Below are 14,036 nucleotides of genomic sequence, written 5' to 3' on the forward strand. Positions count from 1 at the left end.
TATAAAAGGCAGGATCTACACCAAGCAGGATAAAGCAGTATGAATGGGATATGAAAGTGGTATATGGTATGTGTCAATGAGCCCCAACAGTTGTCAATGCACTTCAGTACCACTATAAAGTAGTAGTGTGGCTCCTGCCTCTTATAAACAGCTTTCATACCGCTTTCATAGTGCAATATCCTGCTTGGACATCTGGCCTATGTCTTGTGTAGGCTATGCTTGACCTCAGTTCCATTATTATGTTCATAAGTGATCCTCAATTAGCCAGGATCTCTGATGTGACCTAAGCATTGCCCCACATCAGTGATTGTAGCTGATCACAATGCTGCCATTGTGTCCACCATGTAATCCCTGATTGGCTGCTATCAGTCCATGGAGGAAGAGAAAGAAACTTCAACCAGTAAAAAAAGTGAAGTAATAGGTTATAGAAAGAATATGTGATATTAAATAGCCTGAAAAAAAGCCAGGGTAACCAATAAACAAGATGGTTTCAATGAATCAAAAAATATAGTCCACACAGAAAACAAAATAGGAAAACATTCAATGCAGCCATACTTAAAAAATATTTTGCTAACGTTCATTACTTTTCAGTCAATGACCTTTCACCCCTTGCTGATATTGAAATGAGGTGAACAGAAACAAAATGTCATTGAATGACATAGAAAAGGAACCTGCACTTCCTACACACACAAATAAAAAACATTCAACTCACTCTCTTGGTGAGTCATAATTTAGCTTTTAATTTTTCCAACTTATTGGTTAATTACTATACTTGTACTTTCAGATTGAGATCAGCCTAGCAACTCTGATGGCACCATCACCTCCTGTCAATCAATTTACTTAATTAATTCCTGGAAAAGGAAGAAGTCATTTCTTATCATTATGATATAATAAGTGGATCATAATGATGACCAAAATGTGTCCATGAAGTTCATGCTGAAGCAGCAATTTCTTCATAGACTTTGCAAAACGTAGAAAGGTTACAGTTCATAAGAAATTTATTGTACACCACTCCTATTCAAAAAGTAAATGGCATTTCAAAGTGAATAGGATGGAGGGTTACAGGGCCCATAATATTTAAAGGTCACCAACCTGACATTTCAAGAAAATAAGCAGAGTAAACTGGTGTACCTAATCGCAGCTATCCTGGTAAATCCCATTTTTCCCATTATAGCTTAACCATAAACTAGACAATTACACTGTTTCGCAACAAGGTGGAACAATGCCATACAGGGCTTACTGGGTTATAATTCTCTTTGTCCCAAATAGTTTAGCAATTTTAGAAATGTAAAAATGGAGTCATTTCAAAGAAAAACTCCTTAGCTGCCCCAGCTTGGAATATTGCAGGTGTTCCAAGCTTTTTTGGACTCTTGGGTACTATTGGAATTTGGAGAAAGTGCTGTAGCACCGTCAGAAAATTACTGTTGTTGGTGGTGTGGCAAGTCACAAAATGGTTGCAGGCAAAATACACACCATAATAAACAAAAAGAAAAGAAAAGACCACAGAAACACACACACAACAAAGTACACAAAATCCCCCCATATAAACACTCCACAACCACTAAACAAACAAAAACTGAAAAGTACCCCCTACACACAAAAACATGATTACAATGTGCTTTATATGGGGTTGACCTTGAAGATCTCTGAATTCAATCAGAAGAGCCATGCTGGATTACAAAAAAAGTCCATCTAGTCCAGCATTCTGTTCACACTATGGCCCAAAAGCTGCCTGTGTAGGACATGTAGGACATGAGTGAAATAACACTCTCCCACTTATGTTTCCTAACAATTGGTGTAAATAGGCATACTGTCTCTGATACTAGAGGTAGCACATAGCCATCAGGACTAGTACCTTTATCCTCCATGAATTTGTCTAATCCCCTTTTAAAGCCATCCAAATTGGTGGCCATCACTATATCTTCTGATGATGAATTCCATAGTTTAACTATGGCCTTAGCTAGACCTAGCGATCTAGCGGAGTGAAGATTCCGCAATCTTTTTATCACGAGATTTCCCTGTCAGTACACACGCGACGCGTGATGACCTCAGAGAGAGAGGCGGCGTGCCCGCCATTTTCTTTCTTTTTTCTTATAGGGACAGCAGTGCATGAATGCTCATGCGCAAAAGGTAAGTGAATTTAAAAAATAAAATAAAATTCCCCCACCACTTCCCCAGCCCACCTCCGATGGGCACAGTGCTCCTGAGTTGCTCTGCGCCCCATGCACGGGTCCTGGCTCTTCGCGAGGAATCACGAGGAGCCGGTACAAACTGCAGCACCCAGCCACACGTTCCACAGTTTTGGGCTCAGCCCGAGACCACAGAAAGACTGGGCCTAAAGGGGAGGGTGAAATCCCGGGGCAAGGGAAGGATCACCTGTGCATCATGTGGACACACAGGGACGATTCCAGGGATCGCCCCGGGATAAAGCTCCATCTAGCTATGGCCTATGTGCTATATGAAGAAATACTTCCTTTTATCTGTCCCAAATCTCCCACTGATCAGTTTCATGGAATCAACCCAGGTTCTAGAGAAGGAGAAAAATGTCTTCTTATCCACTTTCACCACACCATGCATAATTTTGTACAGCTCTATCATGTCTCCCATCACTTGCTTTTTGTCTAGGCGAAATAGTCCCAGATAACACCCTTGCTATTTTCTGTACCTTCTCAACTCTACAATAGCCTTTTTATGTGCAGTGACCAGAATTGCATATAGTATTACAAGTGCAGTCTCACAATAGGTTCATATAAGTGGAATTTGATTTTAGCAGTTTCATTGTGAATTCCTTTTCAATTCCTAATTATTCCTAACATGGAATTTGCCCTTTACACAGCAGCAACACACTGTGCCAATATTTTCTTTGAGTTGACCACCACATCCTTCAGATCTCTTTCTTGGACAGTCACCACTAACTCAGATCCCATCAGCATATATGTGAAGTTGTTGTTGTTTTTACCCCAACATGCATCAAGTTACACTTGCTTACATTGAACTGTGTTTCCCATTTGGATGCCCATTCTCCCAGTTCGAACAGATCTTTCTGGAGGTCTTAGCTATTTGTTGTTGTTGTTGTTGTTGTTGTTGTTGTTGTTATATTTCTTTATATCCTGTCTTTTGGCCAGTGCTCAAGGCAGCATTACAAAATTTAAAACATATACATTTAAAACGTATAAATAGAAATATACAAAAGTTTAAAATATATTAAATATGTTCCAATATTAAAACATTTTAAACATTTAAAATTACACTTTTAAAAGTCCTTGGTACAGACGGAGGTCCAGATTATTCGCCAAAAGCCTGCCAGAACAAAAAAGTTTCTGCAAGTGTCAAATCCAATACTTTGCTCCAAGTTCTTGCTCAGCTATTCAACAACCCAATGCCAATGATGTCAGGGGAAGGGAGGGGCTTCACAGTGGGGTAAGGACTCACCCCTTTAACTTCAGCTGGCCCTCTTGGCTTGGTCCTCAGAGGCGATTCAGTACCTGGAGCAAAATAAATTTGTCCCCTCCCATCTGTTCTGGCAGAACAACTCCATGGTTTTTTACTTAGGCCTTAGCTAGACCTAAGGTTTATCCCGGGATCGTCCTGGGGTCGTCCCTGTCTGCTCCATGGATCCCATGTGTCATTTACATGAACAGGGATGACCCCGGGACAATCCCGGGATAAACCTTAGGTCTAGCTAAGGCGTTAGTGTAATATAGGATACAATTCATTGTTTATATTGCTATAAAAGATATTTCAGTTTAGAATCAGATACTTTCAGTAACTGAAGCATGCTTGTTTTTGTTTTTTACCAATTTAGGTATCTAACAGCAGTTCAGTCTGCAGTTTCGGCAAACAGCTTCTCCTAGTAATCATTTGTTAAAATGTGTTAAGCAAAGTCAGCGTTATAACACAACCCTAAACATGTCACTCAGGAAGTAAGCCCCATGGACATCAATGGGATTTTGTCCCAATTATGTGTGTATAGGATTATGGCCTTAATTAGATTATCACTATACCTTGCACACACACACGTACGTACGTACACACACATAATAAATAAATACACAAAGTGTAACATTTTGGTATTTCACTTGCCTTACTGTACAATTTACTAGTAGAGAAATAATTAATGGAGGCAAGTGTCTCTGGGTAAAGAGAAAAAGACATGTCTAGAATAAAGCAATGCTTTTAACATTCATTTATGCCGATTCTCTGTACAAAAAGTTGTGTCTTTATTCTTTTACAATTGAAATTAATTGTTATAATTACATCCTGCTCAGCATATCTACTTTTCTTTTACATTTTTTTAAAAAATCTCCTAGAGTTCATCTAGCTAGGAAAAAAAAAAGGAATTGCAAAAATAATCATATGTCAAAGGAACACTTTATATAAAATGTCTAGGCAGAATCAAACAAGAAAAAGCCAAATAATATGTGGGTAACTTTTTTCTTCATTCCAGCTGGGTTTGGATGGCATGATAAACTATGGGATAGCAAGACATGAGCATGCATGCCTCCCACCTGAGTAGGGTGACCATATGAAAAGGAGGACAGGGCTCCCGTATCTTTAACTGTTGTAAAGAAAAGGGAATTTTAGCAGGTGTCATTTGTTTATACGGACAACCTGGTGAAATTCCCTCTTCATCACCACAGTTAAAGCTGCAGGAGCTATACTAGAGTGAGCAGATTTAAAAGAGGGCAGGGCACCTGCAGCTTTAACTGTGGTGATGAAGAGGAAATTTCACCAGGTTCTCCATATATACAAATGACACCTGCTGAAATTCCCTTTTCAATACAACTGTTAAAGATACAGGAGCCCCACTGTCCTCCTTTTCATATGGTCACCCTACACCTGAGCCTTGCAGACTCCCCCCCCCTCCATTCTTCTCCTCTGGGTGCGGCTGCAAGGAGCAGTTCAGAAGCTTCCACTTTTGAGTAAGCACAACTTGTTGTGTCATCTGAACCCATCAAAGTGTGGCTAATTTTAAATCTTGAGTAGTGTCAAAACAAACCAGCATCAAACTGTGCTTTACAAAGCTGCATTGTTTAAACCAGGGTTGTTGAACTTCAGTCCAAGGGCTGAATTCCATTTCAGTGCCACATTCCAGTGATGGGTAGAGCCAAAGGCAAAAGGGGTGGAGGCTAAATGCCAGCATGTTTTAGCTGAAAGCTCTTACTGCCAGTGACTAAGCCTTGGGAGAGGCATTTCATTCCTTTTCTGAGAAAGCACCAAATGATCGGAAAGCAGGGGGTGTGGCGGGCAAGGAAAGGGCCTGAGGTAGTGCTGGGCTGAACATTTCAACCATTCCATTTTTGCCACTTCATGGGGTAGGGGCAAAAACTCAGGCAAAATAGGCTGGGAGAGGTGAGAATTTTGGAGAAATTTTATCCTTGGGAAGGAGACAGGGTTTCCACATATCTTTTAAAATGTTGCCAGTTGTTGAGGGGTTCTTCTTTCTTCCTTTTTATTTTTTTCAAAACAACGCCAGCATCTTCAGGAGCCCAGGAGTTCTTCCTGAGTGCTTATCCGAGAGAGGATGGTCACATGGTCTCCAATAAGCATTCACTAAGTACTGCTGGGCTCCTCCAATTGCTGAGGGAAGGGGCGTTTTTTTGAAAAACTAAAAAATAGAAAGAAGCCCCTTTAGCAACTGGCTATACTTTAATTATTATTATTATTATTTATTTATATAGCACCATCAGTGTACATGGTGCTGTACAGAGTAAAACAGTAGATAGCAAGACCTGAAACCCTGGCTCTCTTCCCAAGGAGAAAATTCTCTGAATTTCCCCACCCCCTCCTGTGAAAGAGGCAGAAAAAAACAAAGCCTCTTTCACAGGGAGAGAGAAAGTTCCTGAAAATAGGCAGTTTTCGGCCTTGCACTAGTCTAAGGCCTTCTAGGAACCCCAGAGGCCTGGTTGGGCACCACAGCTATGGTTCTGCACCCCTGATTTAAACTAATCAGTTAAGATTAATTATTGCAGTTCCAGTTTTGTTTCAGCGGTGGTTAATCAGAAACACAAGCAAAAGCTGTCGAATTCCTCCTCTGAGGAAGACAGAAGAGGAGATGTGAGAGAGACTGTGTGAATCGGGGCTAGGCTAGGCGCATTCATGACTCACTAAGGCTAAACCAGCATCTTAGCATGATGTACAAACACAGCGTTTCTCGTCAGCTATAATATCTGTACAAAATAAATCCCCATGGCTTCTTAAGACTCTGCTTGTGATGGTTTTGTGCAATGTCTGTAATACTGCTGGAGACTGCAGCTCCCATTTGAGGAGGGGGGTGGGCTTCCATTATGTAAAGTGGGACAAGGATTTACCAAACAGAAGGTGGGAGGCTGCTGCGCTTAGTCAGGCAGGACGTTTCGCTTGAATTCTGTGGGTTCTGAGTAACATTGCTTCTAGCTGTCCTGGCAATAGCCTTCCATCAGTAGGGACCTACATATGCATATGAAAGGAACGTGTTGGAGAGAACTATGTAGGTCTCCCCCACGCATTTTGGTGTCCAGAGGCAAACTGGGTCATGATGTAACTCCTTAGGTGAATTTTGTCTGCCTTGCATAATTTAACTCAGACTATTAAACCAAGGATGCCGTGAATAAGGTTTTAATTTCAAAATTCCTGTCGCTGGTAAAATAATAAAAAGGATTCTGGGTTTAACAGGCACTCAAAGTTTTGTCAGGCAAAGGAACACACACACACACACACACACACCCCAGCTCAATACAGATGAGAATTATTCGTTCCTACTCTTGGCTGCACAAAATAGAAGTAGGAATGCTTATTTTTCTGGTGCTTATAAGAAGAGTTTTAAAAATTCCTACAGGTGCTTACATGAGAAAGAAAAAGCTCCATGTTTTCTATGGAGATATATGGTCTATTCTATCCATCAGCAACAGATTTGTGTTTGATAGGGTGGCAGGGACGGCGCCAGGTGTGTGGGACCCCCTGGCAAAGTACCTTCTGGTGGGTTCCCCTGACAGGCTTGTGGTGTGGTAGAAGGCAGCAGCAGCCCCAACACCTGTAGTAGGCTGCTGTGAGCTACCTGCCACTGCAGTTACCCCCAGTGCATCACTGGAGCCTTGTGGGCAATTTAAAATGCCAGCTTCTCAGTCACCTGTCTCCACCACTTGGTAAACCCAGGACCTCGATGAAGGGAAGAAAGGTAGGCCCTAAGCAGGTATAAGCTACCCTGGGCCTAGTTTCAGGGTAAATATGTAAACAGACAAAATAAGAGCAAGCTCTTAGCTATGTTGCTCTGTCAGAATAGCCATAAATAAATAGTAAGTCTGGAAAGAAAAAAGATCTCTCTTACACCCATTGTAAAGACAAGAGGTAAAATTTTGATTAACATGAAAGCTGTAGCAAAGTTTCAGGGCAAGTCAGTTCTGCGTATAGCTGGCTGTACTTTTTTTGCTGGGGTTATGGAAGCAAACCTCTAAGGGAAGGCTGGTGTTTGTGTGTAGATAAGGTAAAGATATTCTCGAGATCTTAGGAACAGTGAGGGAAGAGGGCTGCACCTTTTAACTGAATGAATTGTGGACAGTTATGCTATTCACCATCCGAATTTTGAAAGAATGGAATTTTGAAAGAATGCTGTGGCTGCTCTCACAAAATGGTTTCCATGGTGGGCATGGCCGGTTACATTTCCCAAAGGAAAACTGGTGAGGCTAAAAGAAAAGTAACTTGCCCAAAAACCTAAATTCAAGGCAGAGTGGGTTCTGACTTCCAAAACACAGAACTACTCTTCTGACCCCACAGTTTTCTGATCAAACACTTGTTTCACAGAAGGCAAATTGATGAGGCTCAAAAACAAATCATTTGGCTTGGCTAAGAAACTGTATAGAAGACCACACATGAAAGGGCCTTCTTTGCAGTGGCCCCACACCTTTGAAACAAGTTGCCACTGGAAGTCCACCATGCTCCCATTGCAAGCTTTTAAGGATGCCTGGAAAATGTATTATCCTGAAGTAGATATTGTGTTAACCTTCACATTTGATGTTACATGTACTTCCTTGTAGCACCCAAAGTTTGCAGGTGATGGTAAGTTTAAGTAAGCTAGTATAGACATAAAGCAAAAGTGAATGATTGGTAAACAAACAGCACCACCAAAAATGCATTGTTATGGACTGTGAGAGTAATATTAAAGAGGAAGTAGCTTAAGAAAGTTAAGAGGTCTCACCTGGAGTGTTGATGAAATGGGATCTGAGACCTAATCTAATGCAAATACCTTTCAGGAACCAAAATTGCAATTCCACATCATTCTTATAGGATCGAATTTTCACTGCTCCAAAAGCTAGGTCCATGTGAAAGTGAGCAGATTTTCAATCATGTGCTTTCTTCAGAGACCCAGGAAAATGCAGAGAAGCGATCCAGGCAGAGTATGGTTTCATTAAAAGCGTTATTATTAATAACGACTTAGAATGAGGCCTACCAGAATCTCTCAGGGCTGCCTGACGAGGTCGAGCTTGTGGAGAAGGGGGGGGGGAGACAGCGAGAGAGTACACATGGATTCTAAGTAAAACCTGGATTGGAACTGTTCTAGGCTTTGGTACATTAAAGCTGCTAAAAACAAAACAGATGTGGCTTAATCATTTGAAGGATCAGAACATATAAAATGTATTTGGAGTAGTAAACAGAAAGTAAATTGTTCCTTCTTTTATTAGTTATATCAAGGTATTTTTTTAATTGGGTGCTGTCTATTTCTTCTATTATTGTTAGCCATCTTGATGGTATATAAAATAAATATGGTTTCTCATTATGTCTGAATTCATAGACCATTGACAAAGCATAGTTATACTGGGCCATTGCTGTGCCTCAGGAGGAGGATGTACCATGGAGACATGGGAGAAAACTTAAGGAGCTGAGTCCTGAGTAGATGGGAAACAAAAGGAGACATGCAGTTCAAAATGATGGCTTGCCTGTTTTACATCTGGAAGCTCAAATTATGGTATGGATTCATAACCATGGTTAACATAAACAATAGCTTTGTGTTATGTCTGTACCAAGCCAACTGTTTTCCCAAGACCTATGCAAGTAATAGCAACAAAAACAACAACAATAATTTAGTTGTAGTAGTAGTAACTATGATAGTACCTGGTAGAAGCTGGTGTGTTTTCCTGCTTAGCACGCTATACTCAGGGTTTGGAAATTTGGGTTTGAATCTTGAGCTTACTGTGAGGATTTGGCCAAGATGTTTTATGCTCAAAGTCATTAACACTCTGCTTAAAAATTCCATCATAAAACCAAGATATCCAAAACAGACAAGCACACATTAATAAAATCTCACAATTCGGTTTCTATGGCAGACTGCAAACCTGTGCATAGTCACCAGGGAGTAAGCTCCATTGAACACAGCTGTGCTTACTTCTGATTGTATGGGTTCAATTTGTAAAACAGACTGAGATTTAAGAAAACAATGCAAACCCTTGTAAAGAAGGGTTTGCCATATAAGCTGCTAGTATGAAGCAAAGAAAATGAACAAACTGGAGGTTGGTGACTCTAATTTCAGTGGGGCTGTAAATCCAGAACTCTAAAAAAAGCTATCCAAAGTGCTGAATGCTAATACCAAACTAAGCTCAGCACCTTGGACAGCTTCTTCAGAGTCCTGGCTGGTTGTGACTAAAACCCAGAGTGGATCCACAGCCCCACCAAGATCGGAGCCACCACCTCCACTGCGAACAACATATGCAGCCTGTGCTTGATTATTTACTTCATTCTGTAACTTCCTCTGTGATAACCTATTTCAAAAAACAGTAAAACCTGAAAGCCTCATTCTGGTTGTGCTTTTTATATTGTATTTTGTATTTGTGTTTTAAATTTGTTGGTTGTTTTTATGCTCTTCATGGTTTTAATTTTTGTGAACCGCCCAGAGAGCTTCGGCTATTGGGCGGTATAAAAATGTAATAAATAAATAAATAAATTTACCAATTACATCGGCTCTGGCAAATGACACCAGCACTCCTACTCTGGGAAGAAGAAGAAGAAAGTCCTGTAGACACTTTTCTCCTCCACCACACCAGTGACTATTGAGAAAATACAGGCTTTGTGAGACTCATGTTGATTTGAATATGCTCTATACTTAGAGCCCTTTGTGGTAGGGATTTTTTAGTCATACACTTGTAATGTCTCATCTACCACACTAACAGCTTGATTGTACAAAAAGTGAACAGGCTCTTACACTGCAGTATTGTGATGAGTAGGGTTGCATCACTTTACCAAAACACCCACCATCTCAGATGGGAGTAGCTGCACCCTATGAGATCTTGAACTTGTCAGATGAGTGGGATGGAGGAGAGCGGGTATCTATCTTGGAGAAACAGAAACCCTCTTCACACTACTGTGACATTGGGCCATAAAAGTCAATTACATTTGCACCAAGCATCAAGGCTTACCGCCCAGATAGCACTGAACGCAGATGAAGAATAAGATATGGTGACCAAATCGCAGTGCTGCCATGTTGAGTTTGTATTAATGTTTGTATGTGTTTGCTGTGTTAAACAGAACCCAGGTAAATTGGGGTTAATTGTATGGCAGAGGTGAGTAAGGGGTAAGAGGAGACTGAGCTTATATAAGGGGAATGCAGATAGTTAGTCAGGAGGATAGGGTCTCGAGGATAAGGGTCTTAGGGACTGATGAAACTACATCAGTTTAGTGGGAGCTGGAGTAGCAGGGTAAGACCAAGAACTGAGTGATTAATTATAAGATATAACACCCCTTGCATTAAATAAATATGAATTTGTTTGTTTTAAAAATATGTTTGTTTAAAAATATGTTTGTTTAAAAAATCCCTGCCTCTCCCATCTCTGCTCCTGTCTCTTAACGCATCAGGAGAAGAACATAGAAACATAGGGGGCTGCCTTATACTGACCCAGTTCACGATTGCCAGCACTCACTGTGGCTTAAATAAGCCATGATGGGTTGCAGTGCATCATTGTGACTCTTCAACCTATTGCAGACAGTGTAAACCTAGACTGGGTGGTTTGTTGCTGTGGGTAATAATCCACCCTGAACCCTCAGCTGCAGTGGGGTTCTAGCGTGACTTGTTAACCATGGCAGTAACCTACTTTGCCTAGGTTTACAAATCACAATAACCCACAGTGGCCCTGCTCAGAAGACATCTTAAACCACGGCTTTAACTATAGTGAATAAGGCTTTTTGCCATATTCACTGTGGTTAAAGCCATGGTTTAAGGTGTCTTCTGAACAGGCCCAGTGACTGCCCACCAGACCTTGAATATTTGCAATTTATTTAAGCCATGGTGCACATGGGTAATCATGCAAGCCAGCTGACTGAGTTAGATTATTGCTCCAACTAGCCCAGTATTGTTGGCACTGACTGGCAGCATCTCTCCAGGGTTTCAGGCAGAATTTTTTCCTAGCTCTGTCTGGAGATTCTGGGGATTAAACCTGGGACCTTCTGTATACCAAGCAGGTGTTCTACCACTGAGCTACGCCTCCCTATGTTTCTCTGCATGTGAAATCCTGCTTCCCATGGATTTACGTGGAGCAAGGAACTCAAGGCAACATACATAAGCCTCCTCCTCTCCTTTTTAACCTCACAACAACAACCCTGTGAGGTAGGTTGGGCTGAGAGTCTGTGACTGGCCCAAAGTCACCCAGTTGGTTTCCATGGCCGAGTGGGGACTAGAACCCAGGATCTCCCATCTCCCAGTCCAACACTTTAGCCACTATACCACACTGACCTTGATTTGTGATAGATTATAAAAATGTAGATAAAATATAAATAGGAAAAAGATGCCTGTCATTATGATGGGCAGGGAGTGCAGAACGAGGCTTTTTATACTGCAAAGACCCTTGCGTTGGGTGCAATGCATTGTGCGATCTGCACACATTGACCAATTGCAATGGGGAAGAGGAGCAAGTCCGGGGGGCTCTTGTCAGTGGGGCCCCTGCTGGAGTGTGGGCCCTTGGCAGGTGCCTGAGCATGCCTACCCATGATGATGGCTCTTCCTGGAAGAGTTGCACTTGGCTTTCCGCACAGAAGTGAACAGCAATCACTCCAATTTATGGGAGAAATGAAAGAGCCGCTCTGCTATATTAGCAATGTACTAACCTGTCTCCTTCTTCTGTGGCACCACTTTCTACAAATCAAGCCTACTTCTAAATACTAGCTCTGTCTCTTTTTGCATTGACCCATGCTGGGTTCCGTTGGAAAGTGGAGTATCAGTTTCCATTCACATCGTTCTTTATCTCTTTTGTTAATCTGTTGTTGTAAGGGATGGAAGGTGCCCTGGTTTTACCAAGAAGGAAAAGACATGTAGGTACAAAAATCTTGTTGGATTGATTGACACACAAATTGAGATGCCAATGCAGTTGCAGTATTTTGCCTGGGACTATAGGTCTGGGCTGCTAGGAGGACTCTACTCTTGGCTAGGGATGTCTACTGTAGTACGCAAATAAAAAATAACAGCCATTGAACTGTGCCCTCCTCCTTCGCTGCGAATTTGCATGTACAGAATAAACGTCTGTGTGCCCTAAATGTTTCGAAATCCCAGAAGAGATGGGGAGAGTGGGAAGAAAAGCTGTTAACTGTGATGCAGCCTGAACCTTTGAGACTGTCATTGCAAAACGACACTCTCCACCTGCCTCTCCGCCGCCCCCCCCCCCCGCGCCCGCCCCCCGCGCAAATCTCGCTCTTCATTATTAAGGATAGTGTATATATCCTCCTAGCGGTTGTATTACCCCCACCTCACCTATATAGCCTGGATTCCTTTACAATGAGGCCAGGAATAAAACACCCCTGAGCCAACCACAATAGAAAGAGGGGGTTAATGACGGGCAGAGGAACAAGAAAACAAAAGTCAGCTCGAAAAAGGAAAGAAAAGGCCCTTTCCCTTCTCTTCAGCCTCTCCTGTTCTGACAAATGAGTCCCCCTCGCCCTTTGAGGGCAATTTGTTTCTTTTTCACCCATCATTGTCCTAATGATCCGAGCAGCCCTGAGTGACACGGAGCTGGCAGCAGCCCTTGGATCCCCGAGAGCTCAGAAGTAACCCTGCTCCAGGACCTATTGATTTGTGACTAAAGAGCAAGAGACCTTTCTGAAGAGGAGTTTTTGCTACTTAGGGACTGGACAGCTGCTGGGCGCTCGCCCTTCCTCTAGGATCTATCCAAAGTATTGGCACTAGGGGAGAGGGGCGGCAAAAGAAGCAGATTAATTTGATGGGAGACGCTGAGGGCACATGGTAAAGGAGGGGACTTAAGGAAAGAGACTGGGGGGAAAACAGGTGGGGGGTACACAGCTGCATCTCTGCTGGTGAGATACAACAATGAGAGGAGAATGAGCTTGATGGAAGATAGTAGTCTGAGTGAGAGACACACACACACACTCTGTGTGTGTCTGTGCATGAGTGCGTGTGTGTGCATGAGTGAGTGAGTGAGAGGAGGGGTCTCTCTCTCTCTCTCTCTTTCTCAGAGCTCAGTTAATCCTGCTGTCAGTTGGTGTTAAGGCAGCGATCTAAGCGCTGGATTCCAAGAGAAAGAGACACACAGCATAATAGAAAGAAGAGAGGACCAAAAAGAGGGGCAGAAAAGAAAAGAAGAACAGAGGACCAAAGAAGAAGGAAGGAAGGAAGGAAGGAACCAGAAGGGGGGAAATACCAAATCTATGCTTGGACCTGGGCTTCTTTCTCGCCAATGCAAAAGGGAATATGCAGCACATTTTTGCCTTCTTCTGCACCAGTTTCCTAGGGGCAGTGTTGGGGGTCAATTTCCCCAGCAACATCCAGATCGGTGAGTACGAATCCGCCGCCTTCCTCGGTTGAATGGATGCTCCTGGATGCCTGTGTATGCCCGCGCGTGTGTAGGGTGATCTAACCCATCCACCGCCTCTACTTGTCAAGAAAGAATGTGGGTCTGGGGCCGAGGCATGGGATGAATGGCCATATCCGTGGAATGGTGGAGGGGACCCAAATATGGCATGTATCGGTCTATTCTTCTTAGAGGGTGGGTGTGGGGGGAATCTCTCTTTCCTCCTACATCTAGGACTCGGCGTTCCATTTGGAGAGGGACTGGGCTGAGAACCAC

At 42.5% G+C, this 14,036-nt stretch overlaps 1 protein-coding gene across 4 annotated transcripts in view; it reads left to right on the forward strand.

The window, feature by feature from the left end:
• Nucleotides 1-13,363: 13,363 nt before the first annotated feature.
• Nucleotides 13,364-14,036, forward strand: part of GRIA1 (glutamate ionotropic receptor AMPA type subunit 1) — a 233,476-nt gene continuing 232,803 nt past the window's right edge. For all 4 annotated transcript variants that reach the window (XM_063120901.1, XM_063120902.1, XM_063120900.1 and 1 more), the window contains exon 1: nt 13,364-13,742. In XM_063120901.1, the coding sequence (XP_062976971.1) occupies nt 13,661-13,742 (82 nt within the window). In that variant the 5' untranslated portion in view covers nt 13,364-13,660. The remainder of the gene's footprint in view (nt 13,743-14,036) is intronic.

This window comes from Elgaria multicarinata, chromosome 3 (assembly GCF_023053635.1).
Source record: "Elgaria multicarinata webbii isolate HBS135686 ecotype San Diego chromosome 3, rElgMul1.1.pri, whole genome shotgun sequence".
Taxonomy (NCBI): Eukaryota; Metazoa; Chordata; class Lepidosauria; order Squamata; family Anguidae; genus Elgaria; species Elgaria multicarinata.